The sequence below is a fragment of the Rhincodon typus genome, chromosome 5, assembly GCF_021869965.1.
Source record: "Rhincodon typus isolate 14 chromosome 5, sRhiTyp1.1, whole genome shotgun sequence".
NCBI classification, from domain to species: Eukaryota; Metazoa; Chordata; class Chondrichthyes; order Orectolobiformes; family Rhincodontidae; genus Rhincodon; species Rhincodon typus.
The window spans coordinates 28,308,942-28,329,451 of record NC_063336.1 but is presented as its reverse complement, the minus strand read 5'-3'; the positions used below and the strand labels follow the sequence as shown (position 1 = coordinate 28,329,451).

Sequence of the window (20,510 nt, the reverse complement as noted above, 5' to 3'; positions counted from 1 at the left end):
AAACAGTATTTATCCTGTATAAGTGGAAAGTGCTAATTGATTGACAATTGGACTCTAATTGCTAGAGGCATTGCAACAGAGAATGCATCAGATTGATGCTTACTGATGATTAATTACCAAGCTTTGTTTAAATTTTAAACTAGGTAGTGACTCTGATTAGACAAGACATGGTCCTGAGAAATGAACCAAGGAATGGCTGTCACCTATTTTGTTGAATTGCTTTGTGTAAATGTTAATCCTGTCTGCAAAGAACAGGTTTCCATGCACTAATTTACTCTGCAAACTTGACTAACAATCTTAAATTGCACATCAGGGTATTTTGTTTTGCAACATCAGGAATATTAAACAAATGCTATCCGTTCACAAAACATTAATTATTAGAGAACTGCTGATAACTGTGGAACTGCAGATCGGAAAAAAAAAGGGCAAACAGGTGGGTGAAACAATCAGATGAAAGGGATCTGTTTATGCATGTTGGGAGTGTTAAATGATTTTTAGTTGGCTTTTACAAAAAACTTATGCTTGTAGCAATGGCTAGTGATGCAAAGGCTTCATGCAGTGGGCTACAATCTGGAAATTAAAATGTGAGGATTTGTTAAAGTCCACATTCATGAAGACCAATGGGTTTGACTGGAATGTAAACATCCTTTGAGAAGAAGAGTAAGGAGACTTTGCAGGAAAATGTTTTTTATGTAGAAGAAGAGTTGAAACTGTTTTGTTAGTGGATTAACAGAAAGACCAAACCTTAGCGTGCATGGAAATGAGCAAATTAACCATCAAAAACAAGAAGAGGAGAACCCAGAGACAATTAGTACATTCAGCCATAGAAGATACTGTAATGATTTTATTGTATCCTATTGCATGTGGAGAAAGAATGAACAAAGAAATGTTTTCTTAGAAATTCTCACAGTTCAGCAACAATCACAACTTGCATTTACACAGCACCTTTAACATAATTTAAAGATTGCAAGGTGCTTTACAAGAGTAATATCAATCAATAATTGATACCAAATCAAAATAATGGCAGGACGCATGATTACAAGCTTTGCGAACGATTCAGGAGTTTGGGCAGAATTGAAATAGAATTCCAGTGCAGTGATGATAGGGCAATACTGGGAGAGATTTATAACCAAGGATAAATATTTTAAAATTGGGTGTTGCCAAACTGGGATCCAATGCATGCCAAGAAGTAGAGAAAATGAATGAACAGCAATCGATGTAACATGTATATGGGAGTAGAATTTGAATGTGCTTGAGCAGGATGGATGATGGAAGCTTGGTGAGGAGAGTAGTGGAGTAGTGAGGTCTGGTGGTAGCCAAGACTTTGATGAGTTTTCTGGAGCAGATGGCGCTGTTGTGGAATCAAGCAATGTTACAGAGGCAGAAGTAGGGAGTTTTAATCATGGAAAGAATGTGTAATGTGCAGCTTATTTCAAGAAAAGATACAATGCTATATTGTTGAAGTCAGCTATCTAAAGCTTTCAGCATTTCACAAGTATAGAAATAAGTTATTCAGCATAATAAGCCTGTTGTATCATTTATTTTCTCCCATGACAGCTCTATCTCATTTTTAATCTTGGCTTTCTGCTTTTTACCATATCTCCTAATGCCTTTATCTCCTCCTTAAACACCTCAATTAATATTGTGTGATTGCTGTTCTGGAAAATGTATTTCAAATTCTCACATATTTTTACTGGATTAGCATGAATTCTGAAGCGGCTCCTGCCTGGGATTCTTCCACTGAAGAAAAGCACCATTCCTTATCTACTTTCTTAATTCCGTTAGGTTAAACATCCTGCTCAGATTACTTCTTCTTCAGGAAATGTACCTCAAATTTCTCTTCATTACAAATGTTGTCGTCATCACTTTCTCCAAAGTCAACATATTGATTCCAAGATGATGTGCCCAGAATTAAACACTAATGCTTGGAATCTTATGGGAGCCTAAGCAATGTGGGCTATGGTGAGATGTGTGGCAGAATCCGATGAGAACTTCAATGAGGCCAACCTTGATACTGGGTGAATCTTGTGTTATCAATGTTGACAGATCATCAAAAGTCACTTCTGTCAGTTCCATAGAAATTCCAAATTTAATACCAGTCAGGGTTGATCTTAGTAAGTCTCAACCTGGGCCTCCTTAAGACCATAAGATGTAGGAGCAGGAGCAACCCATTCATCCCATCAAGTTCACTTCACCATTCAGTGAGATCATGGCTAATCTGATAATCCTCAATTCCACTTTCCTGCCTTATTCCTATAACCTTTGATTCTCTTAATGGTTAAAAATCTGTCTATCTCGGATATACTCAACAAACCAGCTTCAACACCTCTCTGCAATAAAGAGTTTCACAAACTCACCGCCCTCTGAGAGAAGAAATTCCTCCTTATTTCTGCCTTTATTGTGTGATTCCTTATTCTGAGATGATGCCCTCTGGTCCTGGACTATCCCACAAGGGGAAACAACCTTTCTGCATCGACACTGTCAAGTGCCGCAAGAATCTTATATATTTCAGTAAGGTCGCCTCTCATTCTTTTAATTCCAATGAATACAGGCCCAACCTACACAACATCTCCTCATAATACAGCCCTTCCATAATGGTATCAGCCTAACGAAACTTCTGTGGATTGCCTCCAACACCAGGATATCTTTCCTTTGATAAGTGGTCCAAAACTGTTCAGTCCCTGCGCCCCGTGGTAACCCAGCAACTGAGCCTGTTTCGAGGCAGAAGTTATAATAGATCACACAACTCTCTCCATTCCTCTATATTAACAATTTTAATGAGAGAGACAGTTTAAAACATTAACTTATAAACTTTGCATTTGTGACTTGATACCTAATTCTTCTCTCCATTATTTTAATAGCACTGTTAAACTTGTTTGAAATAAATAATTAATCCTTCATTATGGAAGTGGAGGAAAAAAACTTAAAAGTTCTTACAAGAGCATAACGAACAATAATTTCCACCCTCTTGATTTTCTCTCACTTAATTTGACTATTAGTCTGTGCCTTTGGAATTTGATTTTCACATTACCTTACTATGCAGAAAAGGTTCAGTCTGTCGTTTTACAGGACTACAGATTGAAATGTCGTCTTCATTTGCATTTCAGTAGGGACATGAATCAACATAGGGGCATTTTCTATTTGTCTGCTGCTTTAGGTTAAAATGTAAACATTGTTGTGAAGTTATATTCCCTATTTTATGCCAATGTCAACACTTGCAATAAAATATATTTCCCATATTTCATAATAATAACCCTGTGCTGGTTGACAGTTGCAAGACTTACAACAAATGGTTCTTGTTAAATTGCTTGAATTCTAAAAAGGACAAAAGAACAGAATGATGTGTTTTTTTACATCCAGATCAGATGAATAGGACCAATATTTTTATTTGGCAGCTGATTATTTTAAAATGCATTTAAAAATGCAAAAAGTTCAGCTTTTAATGCAAACGTTTACAGATTTACTTGAAATGCTCTGCTCCCACCCACACACATTGAGGAAATATTGCACCAGCGCATATCAGTATCCAATCCCCCTTAAGAGGGCAAACAGACAATATACTCCTGGGTCTCTGTCAAAACCAATCTGCAGCCAAACACTGTAAGGTGCCTGAGAGATAGCAGACTGACTCATCCTTTAATATTACCTGTCTGAAGGAACCAGTCCCCCTGACTGAACTGCTGAGATTTACCATTTGGGAATTCAGGACTCTAACCTACAGTGTACCACTGTGATCTTGGAACAGATTCATGTTCTTAATCTCCTGATGCCTGCAGGAAGGAAGATTACAATAATGAATATCTAAAAAGTTAGAGCTGGAAATCTGACCTCAGTTCTACCATATGGAATGAAATCTGAAGCATATAATGAGTCTAATTGAAATGAATTTAGCCAATTTTAACCTTATTCCCGAATGCAAATCCTCCATGCAAATCAGTCCATGGGTTGGTAAAAAGTTGGCACTCTATCAGGCTACGCATGTTGGAACATAGAAATGCCATATTAAAACAGTACTAGCTGCAGGTTGGTGTGAAAGGTTATAATTAAGTGGTAGCAGGACAGTTTAATTGATCCGTGTACAATAAAGCAGGATGAGTACTGTGTGGCATATGCCTTGAGTTAACTCTGTTAGAACATAACTGAGCAGAAAAGTTATGTTGTTAGACTCATAAGCAACACACCCAATATCATTTGGGGGCCCTTGTGGTGTAGCAGTGCTGTCCCTGACATTGAGCCAGAAGCCTGACTTCCAAACCCACCGTTCCAAACTTGTGTCATAACATTTTTGAACAGGTTCTTTAAAAACACCTGGACCATTTTGGTTGAATGGCTGTTTCAATGTTGTAAATTCTATAATCCATTTGGGTATAAACAGCAAACAGGCATTAATGTGCCTGAAAAGAACAACCTCTCTAAATACAGCACCTTTAATGTAACACCATGGCCCAGTGCTTTTCACATAAATGTTAGAAATCGGATTTGTGGGTTACCTCAATTGTACAGCGATAAAATGTGGGACACTAACTAGGAAAGTTGGAATAATTAAGTCTGGACAATAAAAATAAATAGGTTGCAAAAGCATAGATGAGAGTTTCAGTAGCAGATTAATAGAGGCAGGGGCCTAGTTGAATGATGTTAGGTCATCTCAGTGATAACATGGATAACTGGCTAGAAGTTCATAACATGAAATTTGCGAACATTGGTTTAGTCTCAGACAATTGCTAAGAATAAGAACCAGGTCAGCAACTAGGGTAGTGGTGCAATCAAAAAGACAATGACTTCCGTTATCCAACCACTTGGTTAAAACAAATTTTTGTTCATCGGGCACTGAATGTCCTTCCTGTTACTGAAAACCATCTTGCTGATAGACTGTGACTTAGGCTAAGTATAGAGTTAAAATCAGTCATTAGGAAAATGTCAGAATCTATTATAAATGATGTTAGAACTGTACACTTAGAAAATTATAGTAGAATTGAACAGAGACAATATGAATTTATGAAAGTGAAATCATGTTTGCTGAACCTATAGTTTCTTTATAATGCAACTAACAGAATAGATAAGGCAGAACCAGTGGAGGTGTTGTGTTTGGATTTTCAAAAGGCTTTTGACATGATCCCACACAGAAGATTAGTAAACAAAATTGGATCACGTGGGAATAGGGATAATATACTGGCATGGGTTGAGAACTGCTTAACAGACAGAAGACAGAGAATAGGAATAAATGAGTCATTTTCAAGAAGGAAGGCTGTGACAAGAGGGTTATCATACAGATCAATGCTTGTGCTTCAGCCATTTATAGTCTTTATCAATGATTTGGATGTGGGGAGCAAATATAATAATTTCTAAGTATTTGCTGATGACACAACACTAGACGAGAATATGAAAAAGATGCAAAGAGACTTCAAGAGAGGATTGTGTAAAAATATACTAGCTAGCATATAATGTGGAAAATGTAAAGTTATTCAGTAAGAAAAACAGAAATGCAGAGTATTTCTTAATGGTGAGACATAGAGAACTGTTGATGTCTAAATGGATCTGGATATCCTTGTTTGTATGCCATTAAAAGGGACAGCAAGAAATTAGGAAGACAAATGGGATGTTCACCTTTATTACAAAATAACTAGAGTACAGGAGGAAAGATGGTTTGCTATAATTGTATGGAACCAGGAGTATTGTATATAATTTTGGTCTCTTTACCAAAGGACAGATATACTTACCACAGTTGGACTGCAACAAAGGTTTACCAGACCCATTCCTGGGATGGTGGGATTGATTTACAAAGAAAAAATAGGGAGATGGAGAACTGTATGCAGACATGAGACTCAATAGGGCAGATGCAGGAAGGATATTCCCCCGAAGCAGGGTCGAGCAGCAGAGGAAGCAGTCTCAAGTTAAAAATAGAGCATTTTGAATTAAGATGAGGAATTTTTTTCAGTCAGAGAGTAGTGAATCATCGGAAATCTCCATTCGAGGAGGCTTTGGAAGGCTCAGTCATTGACTATATTCACAAGAGAGATTAACAGATTTCTGAACATTAAGAGTAAGGGGACATTGCAGGAAAATGTTTTTTATGTAGAAAATCAGCCATAGCCTTGTTAATGATGCTGTGGAGATATCTTGAGGTGTCAAATTGACTACTCCTGCTCCTATTTCCTATGTTCCTAAAATCCAGTGGAGCTAAGATCCACACGCCTTGGACCCAGTTTCTCTAACTAATTGTCCAGAATCTGTCTCTTTTGATGCATTGTTTATGCAAGTCCCCAACCATGCACCAATATGATGAGAGGTTACCAGCTCCAAGCAGCTTTTCATACCTCACAGGAAAAAACGTATTTCCTTATAGCGTTTAGAAATGGTTGATTATCATTAACAAGATGATAAACAATCAGTTGTGTCTTCCAAATGGGTAAACTATGAATTGTAAGCTTTTAATCATGTAGTTGGTTTTGAATCTTCCAACACTTTATAGCCACTAAAAAAAGATTCAGCCCTCTGTTCCATTTGATGGAACTCTATTCATGTCAAAATAGGACCATGAGGTTTGAATTCTTGTTTGTCATGCATAGTGAGAATGTAGGCTTTTTTTTTGGAATGCACTGATGGTATTGCTATACACACAATGTCCACATCATTTTTTCACCTCATATTTGCCCACTCACTGGTTTTGACATAAAGCAGGCAACCCTGTTGCTCCCAGCTTGCTGACCACAGTCCACTTCCCTGAAGCTGAACTCTAGACTTTTGCTGTTATATATGTTTGTAATTAGCACTCTGAACCCCTGATCTTGGCATTAGCATTTTTGAATTTTAAGTGACTAAACCTGCTTCCATGGTTCAATAAGTGAAATGCTAAGCCTAACATTCCAGGAAAATTTCTGATCTCCAGGTCATCTTTAATAGTCTGGTCCTTGGCAGCACACCACAATTGCCCCCTGTGCCTTTGGAGGGGAAAGTAAATCAAGCTTCCTTTTCAGGATTAATATCCAATGATATTTGCTGGAAGGGTGTGTGCAGAGGGTGAACAATGATACCTGCTCACGGTGACCTTGACTGTGGATCTTGACTGGAGACAATTTGAAATTTTTGCTTGTGTATGAATAAAGCAATATTGTGTTGGTCCTGTTATACGCCTCCACTGATAATCATTAAAGTGACATTCATTATAGGTATAGCAGGGCAGTTGACTTGCTATCTCTCCACTTATGAAATCACAAAACGGCAAAATTAAGCCCACTAGTGGATACTTACGCATGAATAATGGCCAATTCAAATAAGGTACGAGAGCAGCTGGCATGTGGGTCAGTGAAAGAGTAAACTGCATTCAGTTCTCTTGAAGAAGAAGTGCCTTAAAAGGGAGTAAAGAGCTGGGTAGAAAATTGTAACACTTACATCTGAGGCAGCTACAGGCATGTCACCAATGGTGGAGCGATGAAAGGGAGGAAGCAAGAGATCAAAATTTGTAAAGGACAAATATTTTGAAGAGTTGTGACCTGTAGGAGATATCAGATGCAGGGAAGAGCAAGCCCAAGAGAGAAGCTGAAAACAAGGATAAGAACTTTAGGCATTGGTTAATGGAGAGCTAAATCAGATCAGCAAGCACAGCGTTGATGGATAAATAGAACTCGATGTGAGTTAGGATATGGGCAGCAGGGTGTTGGATAACGTCATGTTTATGGAGAGTAGAATGTGGGGTGACCAGCCAGGAGTGTGTTGGAATGGTTGAGTCAAGAGGTAACAAAGATGTAGATGAAGGATGCACAGCAGAAGGGCTGAGGCATAGGCAGTATCAGGCAATGTTGCTGAGGTGAAAATTGATGGTTTTGGTGATCTTTTAGATATATTATTGGAGGCTGAACTTAGGCTTCACTATGACACCAAGGTTTCAAATGGTTTTGTTTATTCTTAGAGAGTTAGGAGACAGGCAGAGTAGGTGGTTAGCAGGTGGAGTTTGTGAAGGGGCTGGAAGACCATAGCTTCAGTCTTCTCAATATTCAGCTAGAGGAAGATTGTTCATATTGATTACTGGATGATAGTGCAGCAGTCTGACAGCTTAGGCACAATGGAAGGTTTGGGAAAGCTCATTATGAGGTAAAGTTAGGTTTTGCCAGAACACACATGGAAACAGATGCTGTAATTTTTGGATAATGCAGCCCAGATACAGCATGTGGATGAGAAATAGAGAGTTTGAAGGATAGATCGCTGGGAGACACTAGAGGTGCAGTGTTGGAGCAGGAAGAAAAGCCTCATTTTCAGATTAGAAAGATAAGAATGGAAGCAGGCAAGTGCAGTCTACCCAGATGCATACTGGAGATGGGAATAAATGTATAATCAAGACTTCAAAACTCTGGTATTTATCCTGGTTTCTTTCTCTATCTGCTAAGATTTATCTGTGACACAGAATTCTTTTCTTGCAAAATACTGCAAACTTTGTTAAGTATAGAAATATTGCCTGATATTATTTTAGACAAAATGCCAGAAACCAGTGGCCCATCATTTTGTTTTGTTACATTTCGTTATAGGAATGACATTTTTAAAATCCAATTCCTGTAGCCCATCTTCAGTGCCTTCATTAGACTGAATCATTTGACCAGATGGCATTGGTTGGAGGGTGATTGATGAAGACAATCAATTTAAGTAAACTAAAAGGGTCATCCTGAAGCAATACACAGGAAAACCAATAGCTCTTTTTTTCTGAAATCTTTGCATTTATCGTAATCTATTGCTCATTGGCGTACCACTTCAGAAGGAATAATTTTATTCGAAGATACTGCATATTAGACAGTTGACAACCGAAGGCATGAGAAAATGATCAGAAGAAAAAAAACTGCATGTATTCTGTAACAGTTACATAATAGGGAAAGCTTTGCGCTCTGCAAAATGAAAACATTGGTTTTACAGACTGTTCAATAGAGATTTGTCCTTTCATCAATCACTCAGGTTTAGAAAAGAGTGTTGGGTGTAAGAAGCAATTAAATTAGTGGATGTGACACATTTAACTAAATCTACAGTTGTTCTTAGACTTGGATATTTGACAGGAAAGTCAAAGTGTTTTTTGAATCAATAGCTGGTAAATATTTGTTTGGCTTTTATTGAAAGCTTTAAAGCTGACCATAAAGCCCTTCACTTATTGTTCTCTGGGAATATGCTGAGAAAGGAAAAAAATTGCTAATAGCTAATATTTAAAATAGTTAACATTACATATAGATGTCACGAAGGAATGAAGCTATCTTTGTCCTTATCATATTTTCTCTTGCTTAATCACTGGTAAATCCATTATGAAATGTAATTCATTTCCATCTTAGTAAATATTGTGTTTCAGACAATAACAGAACAGAAATAGTAGACAGAATTAAAAGATAAATTTTCTTGATTTTGATTAGAATGTGGGGCTTCAGTTGCAATATATTTAAGTGATGGAAAAACATAAAATAAAGCATAAGATTGAATTTTAACATCACTGTCACAGTCTGGCTTGGCTGTTTTGTGCTTTATAAAATTTGTCCATGAGGTTTCATTGCCCATCTGTTTCATCCTTGAATTGCCTTCTTAAACTGCGGTGGTCAATGAAGGGTAGGCCACATGTCTGGAAGGTGCTGTAGAAGGTGAGTTGCAGTAGTGCATCCTGTAATTGGTACATGTTGCAACAACTGTTTATTGGTGGTGAAAGTGTGAATGTTGCAGTTATTTAAGATAGTGGGTAGGTTCCAATGAAATGGGCTGCTTTATTTTGGATGGTGTCAATCTTATTGAGTATTGTTGGAGAATCACTCATCCAGGAAACTGGAGGGTATTTCATCGCACATGAGATTTGCCTTGTAGATGGTAGACGGTTTCTGGTGAATCAGGAGGTGAGTTACTGGCTTCTGATCTGCTTTTGCAGCCATGGTATTTATACGGCTAGTCCACGTTAGTTTCTGGTCAATGATAATAGCAGCTTGATAGTTGGGAATTCTTCAATGGCAATGCCATTGAATGTGACAATTTGATGATTAGATTCTGTCTTGTTTGAGGTGTTCATTGCCTGGTACTTGTGTGATGTGGATGTTACTAGTTTTAGCACATGACTGACAGAAGTTGAGTTTGCTGGTTCAGTGTGTAATCAGGAAGGCTAATGGGATGCTGACCTTTATTAGGAGAGAAATTGAACTCAAAAGTAAGTATGTTAATCACCAGTTACACGGGGCTTTGGTGAGACCACATTTCAAATATTGTGGACAGTTTTGGTTTCTGTATTTAAGAAAGTATGCAAATGCTTTGGAGCTGGTTCAAAGAAGGTTTACCTGATTGGTATCAGGTTGAAAGGGTTACCATATGAAAAAAAGTATGACAGACTGGTTTATTTTCCTCAAGCCCAGAGGTCCAATGGATGATCTAATTGAAGTTTGTAAGATCTTGAATGGTTTTGACAAGGTGGTCATGGAAAGAATGTGAGTGAGTCCAGAATAGAAAATACTGTTTTAAAATTAAGGATTGCTCTTCTAGGACAGAGATGAGAGGAATCTTCTCAGAACCCTGTGAAACTTTGGAACACTCTGCCTCAAAGTGTGGTGGAGGAGGAACATGGAATATCTTTAAGTTGGAGGTGGATAGGTTCTTAATAAAAACCGAAAGAACTGCAGATGCTGTAAATCAGGAACAAAGACAGACATTGCTGGAAAAGCTCAGCAGGTCTGGCATTTTCTGTGGAGAAAAATCAGAGTTAATGTTTCGGGTCTGGTTAGGCAACGGAATCAAAGGTGATCAGGCTGGATGGGAATGTGGAATTCAAAACACAAACAGATCAGCTGTAATCTTACTGAATGGTGGAGCAGGCTTGAAGAGATGAATGGCCTATGACCACTTATTGCTTGTATGTTTGGATAAAGCTGATTTCTCTGTTGTTCTTAGGATATCTGAGGAGTTTTCTTGTGATTATGATTGCGAGATTGGCTATTTGAGACATACGTGAGGGTAATGGCTGGTTGTGTGGCAGTTCCATGATTAGACTTGACATTTGAGTTGCGGTAGACATACCAATTTTACAAGACTCACTGTTAATTCCAATGTTGTTTTTCCACCACTTTCTCTGCCCGAAATGATTGTATGTTTATGTATTTTTGCATGGAGTAATTTAGATCAAAATGTAAATTGATACTGTGCATTTGTGATACTGGTAGATCAAACAGTTGATGCCAATCCAAAATTGCCAATGATATTGCCTATTTATTGGTGAACAATCACAATAATCTTAGAAATTTCAGAATGTTGACATGTTTCCTCAATTCTCAAAATGCACACATGAAACTGGATATATCAAGTGATGGAATGGTGCTGTGGGCTAGAAATTCAAACGAAACACCAGTGCAACTTTTCCCCTTACCTGAGGTGTGGTGACCATCAGTTTTTTCTAATGAGAGAGCAGTGCTATGGTCTGGGAAAACTATGAAAACTTTACCTTTATATGACTTGATTTAGGGCAATAATATTGCTAAAGCACTAAACCATCTCTAATTCGGCATTATGGAAACTGCACTTAGAGTGATCACGTGAATATTGAGGTGGGAAATAATGAAAAGCTGACAGTAGAGACCGCTCTTCTGGGGCCAGGACTTATATGAGGTGTTGGAGCAAAGTAAAGTGGACCTTGTTCTATGTCCAGCCGTGTGATATCAGATCTAGAATTACATGATACAGTTACTGTCTCACTTAATATTAAAGAGCTCAAGAATTTTGATTTAAATCTTAACGAAATGTTCTCTAGTTACTTCACATAAACTTCAAAATGAAAATAAACAATAATCAAAACAGGTTGATAACTTTAGCTTAAATAAAATAGAAATTAATGCACCATTAGAATCAAATAGATCCATCTTCATTGCCTAATAATGAATATAAAACACATGTTTACTTCAACTGTTGGCAGTATATCATTTTTATCTTCCTTTTGTGAATGTTGGGATTCTAATCTTTTATGCACAAGGCACTGAATAAAAGGCCATTCCATTGTGACCACTGAGTTAAAATAAGGTGATCGTGGGCCCCCAACATATTTTGTCCATTTCTGCTCTCAGCTTATTGAACGAGGTGCATGAAACCAGGCTGACTACTCATTTGTATTCATTTGGAGATTTTGCAGAATCATATATTTCAATATTTTTTAATGACCTAATTGGAACACAGCAAAAATAGAACAGTGAAGAACAGCAAGTCGAGGATTATTTACAACGTTGAAGATAGAATAGACACTATCTGAAATGAAGCTGGCTTTCTGAGCTTTTTACATTCCGAAGTGTCATTATATTTAGTAATTGACCTTTTTTGTTGATTTTTTGTTCAGTTTGGCATGTAAGGTACTGAAATAATATGTTCCTTTTCAGTACTGAGATAAATATGCTGTAGCTACTAATCATACCTAGGAGGTAATTTACAATGATTTTTATTTCTAGTTTTTACGCGTTGACACTTAATTTTTCATTAGGAACTTCAATGAATTTTAAATTCTAGGATTTATGAACACAAAATCTAAATGCATTATTTCAATGGCTCAGATCTCAAATTACAGTATTTTCTTCAAATAATAGTTTAGCTCCAGCAGCTCTCACTGCAGGGAATGCTAGGCTTCAGGGATTACGTTGAGAAACCTTTCAAATTTATCTGCTCTGACATAGTCTGTACCTGATTAGCAGAAGGCAGTTTTGATAGACATTATCTCTGAGATGTGTTTGTCACTTGGGATGTGTAAAGTCCTCACACTGATTCCTTGCTGTTATCAACTTTCACAGGAAGAGCCTTATGTGATGTTTAAAAAGTCCGATAAACCTCTTTATGGAAATAGTCGATTTGAGGGATTCTGCATTGACCTCCTGAAAGAGTTGTCCAATATCCTCGGATTTACCTATGAGGTCAGACTGGTGGATGATGGGAGATATGGAGTTCAGGATGAAAAAGGACAGTGGAATGGAATGGTCAGGGAACTGATGGATCATGTAAGTAGTTTATACTTGGAATTATTTTAAATACAGTAAAAGAAAGAAAGACTAGCAGTTCTATCGTGTCTTTCATCATCTTGGGAAGTCCTAAAATTCTTTATAAGTCAGTTAAGTACTTTTGAAGTGTACTCATGTTTGTAATATAGGAATAGTAGCATAGATGGTCTTTATTATGCCAGTTTAGGAAAAACTGCATATAGGTATCTATCACAAGTGATATGCTGTGAGAGAGTATGTCAGGTATATTTTCATTGACGGGAGTGTCATAAACATTACACGTTATATCAGAATTGTTTGTGTCTTGGAGTTATAATGAGATGCAGGGAAATGTAAAGAAGAATCACCTGACTGTGGAGACCATGTGAATTATTTTCATTTTACATACTTCTAATTTCATGCTTGAAATATCTGATTTTTTTGTTGTAACCTAAAGAGACAGTGTTGTCATGGTAACTGACTTGCAAGATGCCTTACCATGTTTTCAAGTTACCAAGGATGCTGTAATGTCATTGCACTGCGGATGCATCGACCACTTCTTTTGTGCTAGCTGGAGCCCCTGATATTTATTCAGAGTTACAAAAGGGAGTGGGAAGGGTGAAAAGTTTAGTATATGGAAGCATGGGTTTCACAGAAATACAAAAGCCAAAATGTCGTGGAGGTTGAAGCTCTGAAATAAAAACAAAACCTTCTCAGCAAGTCGGACAAAATTGTGTTTGATTGACAATCTTTCACATTCTTTCAACAGGTTTCCCACCTGCTAGTAAGCTAGGATGTCAAGCTTGATACAGCAGAATATGGTAGCATAGTGGTTATTTAACTGGAATGGTCATACAGGGAAGTAAAATAATGGTCTGGAGAAATGAGTTGAAATTCCACCCCTGTAGTTCAGAATTTAAGTCCAACTAATGAACTAAATCTGGAAAAATTGCTGGTATCAATTATGGTTACCATAAAACTACTGGAAGGTTGTAAAATCCTACCTGGGGCAGAAAAACTGCCATCTTTATCCAGTCTGACTTAAATATGACTCCAGAAATACAGTGATATGATTGAGTCTTATCTGCTCCCCTGAAGAGGTTGAGCAAACTCAATTGCATTTGTCGTTACCTTTAGAAGGGAATTAGGGATGGGCAATAAATGCAGACCTTGCCAGTCAAGCCTATGTCCAATTAATGAACAAAATAAAAGCAGCATACTTTAATTTATACAGTTTTATTCTATAGTGTGAACAGCTCAGTGTCATATATATTACTGCAGTGTTCTCATGAAGAATGATGACTGTATCAATGGGAAGATATTTTGATGTATTATTACAGAAGTCATAGCGGGAAAATCATAATACTCTTTGGGCTGAATGGTCAACTCCTGTTCCTATTTGTTATGATTTAATGAACAGTTTGTGGAGTGGAATGAATACCAAGGAGATGCATCTTATTCCTACGTTATAGGATTGCCATGGAATTGACTGTTTTGCCAGTGCGAACATTTACTTGCAGCAGGACTTATTTTTCAGTTAATCTCTGAAATAGGATTTTCAGTTAGATGCTGATTCCATGCTGAGAAAGGTTCAGATTTCCTGGTTCTCAGACAAATTTCAACACCTGATCACACGGACTTCAAAACGTTAATTTGTCTGACATTTATCTGGTCTTAAAATGGCTACTGTGCTCATTATAGCATTTCATTAACAGGATTTATTTTCTCTGTTTGAATGATGCAACATTGTTCAGATGTTAGATGTTCCTGCACACTGTTCATCTGGCATGATTTAAGAGAATTTCAAGGTTGTACTTACTTTTGGATTGATTTTAATGTTTCTTGATAGCCCCTATTCAACTTGTAGTAAATTGAGAAGTGCGGTGCAATCAATGTTATTTCTTTAAACTCATCATTGAATTTTATTGAGAATTGTTACTCTACACTGAGAAATGCTATGACCATAAAGACATCTGCTCAAGAAGATTAGAGACAAGATACCATAATTACTGTTAGCATTAGCTTTACCGTAGGTTCTCCAAATTAAACTAATTTTCTTCAGCACACAGGTGCCAGTATGCAACTTTTAAAAGGTATTCATGCACTAATAACATTTAATTTAATAAGTAGCTTTAATAAGTGAAGAAAAGTTTGAATTTTTTTTAAGTCATTTCAAATCAGGTTACTTTGGAGAACTGGACACTTTTATTAAAAATTATGTTTTTGCTGGTAAACTCATTTTCAGCTAAACTAATAAATGCACCAGATTACCACTTAAATGCCTCAAGGAGTATTTTTTATGGAATAAAACAAAAAAAGTTATATTGTCTGATTGTTAGCAGTTCATAGAAGATTTCATGTTTGTGGTTGTGTGACTAAAGTGTAGCAGAAACCTGACCTGTAACCTAATCTGCAAAAATTTTCATTGCATTTGAGTACACTTGTACAACACTGTTGAAACCCTAACCCTTCAAAATGATTCCTCAGTTAAATTGCAGTAACTACATTGCAATAGAAACTCCTTCACTGTGAATCTGATCGGGCATCAGCAGCACAGTATTCCACAGAGCTGAAGATTGCATAAAACTGGCCTACCAATAATGAAAATTAAAAACGGGAAGTACTGAAGAAACACAGCAGGTCAAACAGCACTTATGCAGTGAGAAACAAAATTAACATTCTGAGACCAACATGTCTCCTCTTTGGAACTTTGAAATCATAAAGAGATACTGTATTGGATGCAAAATGGTAATTCTGCTTCTCAGTCCAAAGATACAGCTAGACTGTTGAGTTTTTCTATCACTTTTCACTTCTGTTTTCATCTCCAGTTTCCAGAATACAATATCTTGGTTTTATTCATTAGAATTACATAATAGTGGACTGAGCTAGACACTTGACTTTTACCTCCACCACTTGTCTTGTTAAAAAATAATCAAGTCTACGTCGCTATTCATTGTCAAAAAGGTAGTTACATGTGTTTGGGCACTCTCAATCTAGTCCCTTTACATACTTGGACTCAAAGACAAAACCATCTCTAATTTGGGAGAGAAATTGGAGATTTTCACATGGTGAGACAAGATATAATTGGTGTGGATTTAAAGAAGTATCACACTGGTCGACTGATACAGCAGGAGGAACTCTTCTGAGATTGCTTACTGGATTTTAAGGGAGCAATTGTTGGTTTGGGGATGGGACAAAAGCTAATAAACTGGCATCATTACTTGCAAAGTTGACAGAACAGACGAATGTCCAATGCATTTGTGTGTTGCCTGCCATGAGATCTTGCAAATGTCTTCAGCGTGTCCCTGGAAAGCTCTAGAGATACAAAAGTTGAGGGACATGATGATTTTGAAACTACTGCTGTAAAGCATTCCCATCTCATCTAGTTGGCAGCAGGCTTTTCTTGTAGCAGGTTCTAAATATTTGCTACCACTGAAATGACATCTGGAGGTACATTTCAAAGTAGATTTCACTCCCTGTCCATGGACCTTGTGTGCTGGGTAAAGACTCCTGTGTGTCATATTTCTGTTCTTATTCCTTCTCTCCAGGAGAGCTGCAAGTCTGTGAGGAGTAGACTGTTGATATAGTTACTTACTTTTGGTCCTCATCGGGGTATAATAGCACAAACTCACCCATGCTGACCTGCTGGGTGAGAGCTTCCAGGCAGAGATCAACCAAACAAACCTACACTGTTGTCAATGAATTTCCCAAGTTGGCAAATAATTGGTTGTGAAAATAACCTTTTAGTTCAATTACAGTGAATAAAGCCTTTCGCACAAAAATGGCAAGAAAGCAGCTTTGAGGTTTGGAGCAATGTGAGTGTCACTGGCAAGGCCCTCATTTATTGCCCATTTCTAATCACCCCTTTTAATACAATTATCTTTATGAATGCAATGGAGTGACTTGTTGGGCCATTTTGGAGGGAAATTGAGAGGCACACACTGTTATTGGTTCAGAGTCACATATCAGATTAGATTGAGGAAGGTAGCACTTCTAATTGGTTACTTATTTAAGACTGAGATGAGTACAATGTTTTTCTCTCAGAGGGTTGTGCATCTCTGAAATTCTTTTTCCTGTACAGTAATGGAAGCAGGGTCGTTGGATATTTTTAAGACAGAGGTAGATAGATTCTTGACTAACAAGTGAGTCAGAGGGCATTAGGGGTATACGAGGAAAGTCGAGTTGAGGCCACAATCAGATCATCATCAAAGGGTGGATAGTGCTTGATGGTCAAATGAGCTACTGCTGCTCAAAATCCATATGTCTGTGTTCACCTCCTTGCCTAAAACACAGTAATCCAAGTGGGCTTTTATGATTATCCTGGTAGTTACTAATACTGACTTTTTATTTCAGATTTACTTAGATAATTGCTGTGATGGTGGGATTTGTACTCATCACTTCAAATCATTAGTCCAGACCTTGGGATTACCAGTCCGTTAACATGACCGCCATGCTATTAGCGGTATAGTTCTATATATGTCTTCAGTCCCTCAGTTGCTATTGTATTCTTACCATGCTTTTACTGGTGCGATCCAAACCTCATGAGCCCACAGTTAAATTGCGAAAACTACATTAATATTGCAGTAATTGCGTGAGTAACATATTGAAATTGACAATCTTCCTCTCCCAAGGGGCTTGCTCATTGCACGGTCTAACATGGTGTAGTTAAATGCACATGCCAGTAAGTTGGAGCCAGCATCCTGACACACTGTAAGTGATTTCACTGTTATCCCCCCATTGGCAGGGAAACCTAAATTCCACTGCTGAGAGTTCAAGACACATTGTTGCTAAAGAACATGTAGATTGTACATCAGCATCTAACTATGCTAACAGACCTGGGGAATGCCTGAAGCCGACATGGTGGTGTCAACTTTAACTTGGGGTGGGCCGGATGATGAGCTAGAGAAAAGAATGCAATGAGAGTTCAGCTTGAGACTCAGGTAATTTTAATTCCGTTTGTCACTCTGGTAAGAATGCAATGAAAAAAATAGTTTTCTAGCAATTGTATAAGAGAGATAAAATGCCAACCACACTGTGGTTTCTGATTGTATCTGATGCCCTCATTTAGCTGCTTGATTGTGATCACTCCCAGATAGCTAATGCTTTTTGAATATTGCAAAAACAATTAAGGAATAAATTGATACTTCTGATTGCAGCTACTCTGCGTATTTGCCAGTAGATGATTCTGCAAACTTACTTTTCCCAAACGAACTGTTGCTCTTAACATTGGCACTTGAAATGATGCTGTATTAAATTCATGACAAATTCTATTACATATTTAAAAAAATATGTTCAGTCATCCATTTGGGAACAAATATATGTGCTTTGGTTCAGAGCTTTGGTCCAGAGCTCAATCTTGACTTGAGTGCATTGTTTGTACTCAAGTAGGAAGCATCAAATGAAAATCACTGCTAAAATAGTTACCTCAGTATGATTACAATTAGCAAAGTTTTAAATGTAATGCTGCATTATGTACTATTTCCAGACTTCAGTCTTTGTTCTTAAATGTAAGAAGAGGCTAGAAAATGTTTTACATCAATGAAGTGTTACGGTGTAGAAGGAGGCCATTCAGCCAGCTGTTTCTAAACCTCTGAGCATTTGAACTTAGTCCAAATTTTAATTAGTAAGCACAGCATGCTCAAATGATGCCATTATCTTCGGGAGTTAGGGTTGCTTGGTTAAGATCTATGTACTGAGATTGAGTGACAAACTTAAAGTTACTCCAACGTATCTATTTCTTTCACATAACAGTGTGAAATGATTTACATTTGGTGAACATGCCTTATCTGAAACAGCAACACTGTGGACAAAATCATAAAATCCAAATAAAATCAGCTGCTCTGCATATCAAATACTGTGAATACTATTCACTATAATGCACACAACAAAGGACAAAAAATGATTGTCTAACAACCATCACTGATCTGGAAAGATACGTCTTGGAATATTGATACAATCTTCAATTAATTTTAAAAAGAAATTCAAATTTCTTGTTAACAGCTGAAAGGATGATACCACAAGATTTCACATTTTCTTAGTGTCTAACTGTAAAAAAGTGAAGTCACCAGATGACTGGTGGTGATTTAACCTGAGGATCACATTCCTCAAACAATGGTCCTTCATGGTAACCTCAGCTGGTGCAGAAATTGAAACCACACTGACAGTATTACTTTACATTGTTACTAGCTGCTTTTCCAACTGAGATAACTGACCCACTAAGTGACCAAAAGCTTTACTAATTAACCACCAGTTTTGGAGAAAACTAATATTTTAAATGATAAAAGAGACGTTCTTATTTTTACTTTAGCAACCAAGGGAACACGGATGTTCTTCACAGAATACTTTGCATTGTCTTTTAAGTAGAAATTCGATTTTCCTAGAACCAGTCTGAGGTGATTATTGGATCCCATCAGTTTACTTAGTCCTTTTTCTTTCTCAGTTTGGAAACAGTTATTCCTGGAACTTTCTTCTGCAGTTATGCTTCTTCCTCTAACACAAGCTAGACACATCTTTCCTCTCATTTTAATTACTTATGAATTTGGTCCTTTCAATCTGAGAGCAAGCTTCCACCTGCAGTTCTGTGTGATGAACCATAATGTTTAGCTGCTCTCCTTCTCCAAATCCTGGCATACTAACTTTGCCTTCAGGGCTATCTTAGAACATTACTTTCTAAAAGCCCATCTCCATGGTGATGTGAATTACATGGGCTGTGTATCAACATAGAAATATTGATTACTTATACTTGGGATTACAGTGCTCTTTTATCTGAGAAATAAATGGACAGTTTACAGCAGAAATGTTCACAACCCAACATTCTCAGCACTTTTCTAGGGCTTTTGAAACTCACAGTTTACCTACAGTTAGCACACAGGCTACTGTCATTGTCTTGGACCTTCTTCCCTCTGTATCAGGTTGATCCAGGTTTACTATCAGGCAGACTTCAAAGCAGTCTCATGAACTCTCTGATTTTAACTTAAATAAAACACACATCTCAAAATATAACAACCTTATAAAGCTCATAACTGTAACAATTTCAGTACATTTTAAGCTCATGCTGATATTGCCACTCAATCAAAGCTAACAAATAAGTGAAACTTTTAAAATTGTGGCCTATAATGTCAACTAAACTTGATGGAAGTCAATTCCACTTTATGTATCCTGCTCCCTATAACCTAATAAAAGTTTTCCTTAACAGTTAGTGTGTTCTTAAAACCTCTCTGTGATATATTGGCTTTCTGCTGGTGTCATATTTAATAATGATTGTTCAATAACTAGAATCATGTGTAAGATATACCTCAGCAAACACACAGTTTTACTTTTCACAAAAAGTCATGAGGATGAAATTGCCAGTTTGTCCACTTGGATTAAGTAAAAACCGAAAGAACTGTGGATGCTGTAAATCAGGAATAAAAACAAAGTTGTGGGAAAAGCTCAGCAGGTCTGGCAGTATCTGTGAAGGAAAAAACAGAGTTAACGTTTCGGGTCCAGTGACCCTTCCTCAGAACTGCTCCGAGGAAGGGTCCCGGACCCGAAACGTTAACTCTGTTTTTTCCTTCACAGATGCTG

General features: G+C 37.3%; 1 protein-coding gene across 1 annotated transcript in view; it reads left to right on the top strand.

The window, feature by feature from the left end:
• LOC109911859 (glutamate receptor ionotropic, kainate 2) overlaps positions 1–20,510 on the top strand; it is a 392,551-nt gene that overhangs the window by 288,665 nt on the left and 83,376 nt on the right. Inside the window, exon 10 of the mRNA XM_048596706.1 lies at positions 12,762–12,965. Within this exon, the coding sequence (XP_048452663.1) occupies positions 12,762–12,965 (204 nt within the window). The remainder of the gene's footprint in view (positions 1–12,761; positions 12,966–20,510) is intronic.